The 8,770-nt window shown below is 42.2% G+C and overlaps 1 protein-coding gene across 4 annotated transcripts in view; it reads left to right on the forward strand.

Annotated features, from left to right (window-relative positions):
• The window catches only part of TTC38 (tetratricopeptide repeat domain 38), a 32,190-nt gene extending 24,882 nt beyond the window's left edge, over positions 1-7,308 (forward strand). For all 4 annotated transcript variants that reach the window (XM_035137606.3, XM_088669967.1, XM_088669968.1 and 1 more), the window contains 4 exons: positions 217-382; positions 2,696-2,855; positions 4,800-4,873; positions 6,140-7,308. In XM_035137606.3, the coding sequence (XP_034993497.1) occupies positions 217-382; positions 2,696-2,855; positions 4,800-4,873; positions 6,140-6,233 (494 nt within the window). In that variant the 3' untranslated portion in view covers positions 6,234-7,308. The remainder of the gene's footprint in view (positions 1-216; positions 383-2,695; positions 2,856-4,799; positions 4,874-6,139) is intronic.
• Positions 7,309-8,770: the final 1,462 nt, after the last annotated feature.

Here is an 8,770-nt window from a genome sequence, read left to right on the forward strand (position 1 = left end):
CGGAAGTCCAAAATGCTTATGTATGAGTATAGAAGTTAAAGTCCATATAAAAAAGTATTTTGCACTCAGTGGCTTTACAGCAAAAGCTATGCATCTTTACTCCAAAGTATGGCCCACTATTTCCAGTGGGGTCTGCTCTGAAGTAAATGTGCATAGCCATTTTTTAATAGTCTAAGTTGCTTTTTTTTAAAAAAAATGTGTTAACTTTTCTCCTAGGCCTGAAGGTTGGTGACAGGTGGAAAGCAGTAAACCAGCTGACAAGAAAACATGCCAAAGATCACATCCTGGTTTTCAATGATGCTCATATTCTGATGTCTTCATTGGGGGCCCAGGACCACAAAACTACTGATGAACTCTTAACAACTCTCCATGAAGTCACCCAGTAAGCAGCAAACAGTTTTATGAAGAGGCAATTTTTCCTTCTTAGATTATTCAGTGTCCCCTTGCTCTACGGCTCCAGCTAGTTTGATACCCCTGCACTATCACCATGCAAGGGGCTCTTTCAGGGGACTGGGTGGGCACTGAATGCCATGTGAAATCCCCTCCTTAGAGTTTCTACTCAATGTAAAGATGGAGCTGCCAGACTTCAAGAAGATGCGCAAAGGGTTGATGGCAACCTTGCACCTGACCCCTGCCCAACCTTGCTTCACGCTAGGAGAATCTACATGGAGATCTTTTTTGGCTTTAGAGCCAAGTGGAGCTGAGTGAGACATGTCTATCCTGTCTTTCTCAAATGGGGTGCTTTCTCTGCTGCAGGAGAAAGCAGGTACAAAACAGATGTGTTGGGAAATGGTTGGTTTGCTTATTTTAGATGTGTAGCCCAGAAATACCATGAAAGGTCAGCACAAGCACAAGAAGGGGGGGGGAACAAGCACAATACAGTAAGATTTCATCTAAATTATGGAAATTTCTCTATTGCCCAATGTAATGCTAAGCCCTGGGAGGCACTCAGAAAGGCACTCAGGCTGTGCAGTGGGAGGAAGACCCAAGTTGAGGGGTAGAGCAGCCTCCCATACATTGTGCCCTTGCTTTCTGAACCCGGAACAGAGATTCAAAAGTTATAGCCTTGCTAGCTTGTTGCCACTTTAAGATACTGCTTGAAGATGCTGTAAGGTTTACTGTGGCATCAGGGGCGGACTTTGGTAATCTTTTGTAATATGGTGCCCTGTGCAAAGCCAAAATTTGGTGCCCCCAAATGGATCTTCTCAGTTATTGATCTTCTCAATTTTGCACCCCCTCAGCTCACAGCCCTGTGCTGGGGAACCGCCCACAACTCAGCAGTGGCGGCATAAGCATTTGTGGGCCAAAGCCATTTAATCAGATACTTAAAATGATCACCAAGATGGGTAAATAATGTATACCTGGTCATGGTGGAGAAAATAATTGTGCCTTTATAAAACAAACACACACAATGAGGCCAAAATTCCAAGCAGTGGGAGAGGCGATGCTGTGCAATCTGTGCAAAACGGGATATGAAATATAAACAAATGAGTAAAATGCAATCAACATGGATGTGACCTCTTCCCCAACTAGCCACTGGTGATAAATAGCCATTGCAAGATGACTAGTGTAAATAAGTGAGCAAGTCAAAGCATTCCAGTACTATTGTGGAACTAAACAATAACCATAGCATTACAAGCTTAATCATCTGTGCCTCTTCTGTTGTAAAATACTGTATAACGTTGTTTGCCAACAATGCCCCTCCAGAAGGCCAAGCAGGTTGATCTGTATAGGAAGATAGACACAGTTCAGATCAAGGGTTCCCAAACTAAGGCCCGCACGCCGGATGCGGCCCTATCACCTTCTAAATCCACAGACGGTCCGGGAATCAGCATGTTTTTACATGAGTAGAATGTGTCCTTTTATTTAAAATGCATCTCTGGGTTATTTGTGGGGCCTGCCTGGTGTTTATACATGAATAGAATATGTCCTTTTATTTAAAATGCATCTCTGGGTTATTTGTGGGGCATAGGAATTCGTTCATATATTTTTTTCAAAATATAGTCCAGCCCCCCACAAGGTCTGAGGGACAGTGGACCAGCCCCCTGCTGAAAAAGTTTGCTGACCCCTGGTTCAGATACCTGAAAAGGGAATACTCTGAAATCTGCCTGGGAAGCATTTATTTCTCCCACAACATACTGAAGTGGACCTTAAAGTTAATTTTTAAAAGTTTCAGAAGAAGACCCCTCAGGTGAATTGGAATTGATTAGCAAATTAGATACTGTGGCATTTTGTCCCACAAGTCCAGGGAATGACTGGAGCTTCCCAGCATCTCATTCTCTTCCATGTGTCCCACGTGTCTATCTCCGCAGGATGCTTTTAAGGTGTTGTCAGTGCACACCACACCATACTGAAGTGTTAATTAGGTATTATTTTATCAAACAAAATGAGTGTTGCTTAATAGCTGTATATAAACTGCTTAAATATATCAACTGATGCATCAGGTCAGTGGTGACCATCCAGGTAAATATATCAACTGATGCATCAGGTCAGTGGTGACCATCCAGGTAAAATAAAGCGGCCTAGTTACAACACAATTCCTACAGTAATTATATTCTGGACTGTTTTGTTAAATGGGTGTTCATTTTCTGCCAGAGTTCCGAGTATCTGTATGTGCAAATTCACCAGCAACTTATTGGTTTATAAATATTTTGATCTACCTTTTTTTTCTTCTCCCTCCCTTTCTCTTCTCCAGGGAACCTGATGAAGACCATGAGCTAAACTTAGTTCCAAAATTAGGGCTGCCTCTTTTGAAAGCATTCATAGAGTTTGATCATGGCAATTATGACAAGGCAGTGGAATTACTGTATCCCATTCGCTACCAAATTGTTGAAATAGGAGGGAGCAATGCTCAGGTGAGGGTGTTTTTTTAATACTCAGTTTGTTGACTGTTATGTTCATTGTTGGTGGAGTGACATTAAAGCATGAAGAATGGAGGCTGGAGTCGTATCTTCAGGAGTGGGTGAGGGCACTGTGGAGGCATAGCTTCAGCTTTGCAAACAAATTCTAAAAAGAGTGATTGTATTAGGGATAGTTGAGTACTCCATGTCAGAACTGTTTTGTGGTCTTGCTCCATAGATGCCCAGAGCTTGAAAGCTTGAGGGATGTTTTCCTGCTAGAAGCTGTTCCCATTCTGCTTCATAGTCTCTCTCTATCTCTACAAATGCAGACCTAATAAGCAACCATTCTTTCACACTGGTGGCAAATGCTGCCACCCTCTAAATGCTATGAAAAGGCGGTTATTAAGCCACTTCTTAAAAAGCATCTTTGGACCTGGCCAATATGGCTAACTATCACCCATAATAATAATTTATTATTTGTACCCCGCCCATCCGGCAGGGTTTCCCCAGCCACTCTGGGCGGCTTCCAACAAAGATTAAAATACATTAAAATGTCACACATTAAAAACTTCCCTAAACAGGGCTGCCTTCAGATGTTTTCTAAATGTCAGGTAGTTGTTTATCTCTCTGACCTCTGATGGGAGGGCGTTCCACAGGGCGGGTGCCACTACTGGGAAGGCCCTCTGCCTGGTTCCCTGTAGCTTTGCTTCTCGCAGTGAGGGAACTGCCAGAAGGCCCTTGGCACTGGACCTCAGTGTCCGGGCTGAATGATGGGGGTGGAGATGCTCCTTCAGGTATACTGGGCCGAGGCCATTTAGGGCTTTAAAGGTCAGCACCAACACTTTGAATTGTGCTCGGAAACGTACTGGGAGCCAATGTAGGTCTTTTAGGATCGGAGTTATATGGTCTCGGCAGCCGCTCCCAGTCAGCAGTCTAGCTGCTTCATTCATGATTAGTTGTAGTTTCCAGGTCACCTTCAAAGGTAGCCCCATGTAGAGCGCATTGCAGTAGTCCAAGCGGGAGATAACTAGAGCCCAGTCTCAAATCTTCCATTCTTGAGCAAGGTGATTGAGTTTTTCAAGGGTTTCTAGGGGTTTAGAGAGTATTTTCAGGCTTTTTCAATGGTGTTCCCATACATGATTTCATGTGCGATGCCCTGCATCAATGAGTAGTTGCCTGAACGGTGCATTTGGATTGTTTAAGTATCTGAAGCATTTTGCATTGCTTGCTCTCCTGAGCCATCTGGTGAATTGAGCTGGCACTTACCTGTTTCCCAGCTCACACCCATATACCAAATATAATAGACAGTTGACATGCAGTCCAATCTTCCCCAACAATTCCTGACTTACTCTGTTTCCCTGTGATCAGTAGCAACAGGTATTGCGTGCGCTGCCTTGACCCCACAATGTCGGCACGCAATGTATGCATGCCCCATGGAGTGTGCACTTGATGTAAGTACATCCTGCTGTGTGGATGCATGGCGTCAGTATATCTCGCACTGTGGCCGTGCTGTGCATGCATGCCCCATAGTGTGCTGTTGTGTTGCTCAGATGCCCCGCGGTGTGTGCATAGGGCCATTGTGGAACTTTGTGGGGGGTGTCCCCTTCATTGAAAAGTTTGAGGGGCTCCTCCTACTTGGCGTGCCTGACAGGTACTATATAACAGAAGCAAATTGGTGTTGTCTGGTATTCAGTGATAGCAAAATGAGCCTTTTGTTGCCTTTGTTAAATTACTTTACCAGCAATGTACTCAGGGAATTTGGGCTGCAATATTAATTTACTGTTCCACATGGTATTTAAAGGAACTAACAAGCAAGTGAACAACGGGTGTGGCCCACCTCCGTAACACAAAAACACTAGCAAATCCAAACTATAGTTGTGGATAAATGGTTAGCAATTGAGATTTCTCTCCCGATGCCAATCCCCCATAACTTATCTTGTGCTGTTATCTTTTTTCCAGAGAGATATTTTTGCCCAGTTCCTGATTCATGCTGCTTTGAAATGTAAATCTAAAGCTAACCAAAAACTTGCTAGGTAAGTGCCACCTTCTGAAAAATACAAACTTCTGATTATTACTTAAATTAAGCATTGGGGTGTATTCATGAATGTGTGTGGTGGGTGGCAATGGCCAGTGAAGGGAGGAAGGATGGAATCTGCCCAGTTGAAGCAATTTTGTTCTATTGAAACTATGGCAGCCCTACCTATTTATATCCCCTTAGGGGGAATGTGAATGTTCTGTTTATGTTAGCCATCAGCTGCAGACTTCTGCTATTGATCTAATAACTATACAGCAACACAGAAATGCAGGTCAGAGTAGGTTTAAATCAGGGGTTGGCAACGTGCGGCCCATGGGCCAGATCCGGGCCACAAAGACCATTTTACTGGCCCCCGAACCACCCCACCCATCTGGCTGAGTCTCCCTAGCCACTCTGGGCGGCTCCCAATCGAATATTAAAACAATACAGCATTAAATATTAAAAACTTCCCTAAACAGGGCTGCCTTCAGATGTCTTTTAAAAATAGGATAGCTGCTTATTTCCTTGACATCTATTGGAAGGGCGTTCCACAGGGCAGGTGCCACTACCGAGAAGGCCCTCTCTCTGGTTCCCTGTAACCTCACTTCTTGCAAGATTCCTCATCTTGCACTTCTTTGGGTATTGTGAGGGACAGTGGAACCCCTTCTGAACGCTGCGGGTTACGAGCTCCACCAGCCTGGAAGTAGATGCGAGCCGAAGTCGCACACCGGCAGCATGGCAGCAGTGGGAGGCGCCATTAGTGAAAGCGTGCCTCATGTTACGAGCGGTTTCGGGTTGAGAACGGACCTCCAGAACGAATTAAATTTGTAACTGGAGGTACCACTGTAGTACATCTTCTACTCTTAAACTTAATATCATAGAATTGGCAAGTGCTTTATCATTAGGGGTTTTTGCTTGTTTCACAAATGTAGATGAAATAGCGGTAAGATGCAGTGGTAAGGTGGCGCTGCTTCTAACATGATTTTTTTTACTATATAAATCCCTTTGGGGCTTCTTATGGGATGCAGTTCTCAAAAGCATTAAACTACGTAACTTCAGCTCTTAATGAAGAGGCTTTTTACAAAAAAATAATAACAATGGAGTGGGCCTGTTAACTTAGATGAACATTGACAAGTCAAAGGATTCAGGGAAGTTTTTAGTGTTTGATGCTGTACTGTGTTTTTACTATTTTTTGTTGGGAGCCACGCACAGTGGCTGCCGCAACCCAGTCAGATGGGCAGCATATAAATATATTATTATTAATTATTATTCTCTTCACCTTCAGGTGCCTCCTTCTAGAACGTGATGAACTGAGACCAAATTCACCATTGACTGAGCGACTGTTGCGGAAGACCACAGCCCTTCATGCTCTGGGATAAACCTTAGAAAAAAGCCTTGTTGTTCAACAAGTTAGTCATCAGCTTTACTAATCAACAGTTTCTTATTGTGACAAGAAGCAAACCACATTGAAGAGACACTATGTAGCATTTTTTCCACTTCCGCTTTTTAGAATACCTCTTAATTTTGCACCTCTTTGATAAAATTGCTTTAACTGTCCAAAGTAAAATGTTCCCATATATATTTAGGGAGGCAAAGGGGAGTGGGGCATGAGAAGATAGCTAGAGGAAGATTGTTTTGTAAGGTTATTGCTGTTTCTAGAATTGCATGGGATAAAGTTGTATAGTGTAACTGGGAAACTAATGCACCAATACTGTAAAAACTGTATTGCCAATGTGCCTTGGCAGCCTCAGAAACTATTGTCATGATGCAATTAATAGTTTGGGGACTACAGGTTGCATACACAAATATGCAATACAAATTTGTCCACACAGTGCCTCCAAAAGTGCCTTGGGTATGCTTGTGAATATATCTTGTTGGCAACCTTGGAGTTTTCTTTCATTTCAGGGGAATTATGGCAATAGTTGCTCAGTGTTATTTCCCTGCTCTCTTATCATTTGTAAACTGGAAGATGTTATCATATAGCTGACCAATTCACAATGTTCTCTTCTTACATTTTTTAAATTAATGCCTGTAGTTTCCAACAATATTTTTATGACTAGGAATTGCTGCCATGTAGTAAAAATTGTGTTGTATTTCACAAAGCATTCAATACCCAGAATTGTAGTGTTTATTAATCATGCTTTTGGGGGAAGAGGGGTACTGGAGTAATTATGCAAACTATAATTTCGTCTTTTGTTTATACATAGAAATTGTTTCCCATTGACCACAAACATCCCCATGTTTCCTTTTGAATAACATTACCTGTGCCCATCTTACCATATGTTTTGGATGATGAACATTTTATGTAATTCATTCATGAACTGGAAATTGGTCACTATAATTGCTGCTTCCCAGGGTAGAAATGGAACCATTCCTTTAACAAAATTTAAATTTGGATGTACAGTTCAGCAGCTCTCATTCAGAGCAGAAGATAAAATTTGATGAGAATACAAATATGATCTTCCTGTGGTTCTTTCTCTCGCACTTTCTTTGCTGCTTCCTAAATTAGGTTTGTGGGATGAGAACTGCCATGTGCTGCCTTCCTCTGACACATGGATAGCATGAGAATATCCAGATGATGTGGCAGCGGCATTTTGCAAGTGCTCATCTGAAGAGGCCCAGAATACTTTTTTTTATTAACACAACACCATACAAAAAATAATCCTTTTTGGGCACTGAAAAATAATACAATAGAAAAGCCATGGGTTTTTTTTCTTAAAAAGCAAGCAACTAGCAAACACAATCTTTTTTTCTAAAAAAGAAGTGATAAAATCAGCAGCATCTTTTTTGAATGTGGTAATAAAGACAAAGTCCACGTTCTAGACTTTAAGGGACGTGGGTAGCGCTGTGGGTTAAACTACAGGCTTGCCGATCAGAAGGTCAGCGGTTCGAATCCCTGTGACGGGGTGAGCTCCCGTTTCTTGGTCCCAGCTCCTGCCAACCTAGCAATTTGAAAGCACATCAAAGTGAGATGAGCAAGATGCCAGTAGACATAATATCTGACTTCTCAGACTTTCAAGAGGAATTCCTGAAATTGCTATGGGATCTAAGAAGCAAAGTACATCAGAATACAATACAGATCAGAAAAATAAACCAGAAGCGTGTGGAAATTGAAAAAGGACTAATTTCATCAGCGAGTGTAGAGAAGATGAACATTCATCAGCCCTGGACAATGCAATTGAACCTAAAGAAGAGGAAGGGGCATGGAATATTGTGCCCCCAGTGAGAGGGGGAGAACAAGACCCATGCTTGACTCAAAGGGTTTTTAAAGAAGAACCAGCATGGAATAATGCCCTCCCAGTGAGAGAGGGAGAGCAGGATCCATACTGGGGTCAGAATCTAAGGGGAATTAAAATTGTGAAAGAACTGAAAAATGAAAATATAGATGGATGGTATCATGTAACAGTTAGAGAACTGGGGAGACAGCAGGGGATGAAGAAGGAAGTGTGGCGGATAGGCTGTGACAGAGTGGGAGTGGGGTGGGGAGTAATAATGGATGTTATTTTATGATTAAGATGGTCCGAAACTGGAATGACCTATGGAACTGGCTGAATCGTCTGGGAGAACTCAAGTCCAGGGGAGGGGGGGATGAATTAGATTTAAGTGTTTAAATGTTATTAGGATAGATGTAATATCTGAATTTATGGAAACATTTTGGGAATAAATTTTAGGCTAAGGGGGGAAATAGAAGATAGATGGTAGGGGGGAAAATTCGATTTGGATTGATGACATATAGGTCAAGGATAGTTGATGTTTTTAGAATAGGAATAGTTGAGAGATATTGAAAAAATTTGCTTAAGTTGGATTTCCCCCAGTGAGGGGGGAATTGAGGAAGTCTACAATGTTAAGTAAAAATGAAAGATTTGTTGTGATATTTTCTTCTTCTTTTTTTTGTCTTTTTGTGATTTTTTTATTT

Source organism: Zootoca vivipara, chromosome 5 (genome assembly GCF_965207765.1).
Source record: "Zootoca vivipara chromosome 5, rZooViv2.hap1.1, whole genome shotgun sequence".
Classification (NCBI taxonomy): domain Eukaryota; kingdom Metazoa; phylum Chordata; class Lepidosauria; order Squamata; family Lacertidae; genus Zootoca; species Zootoca vivipara.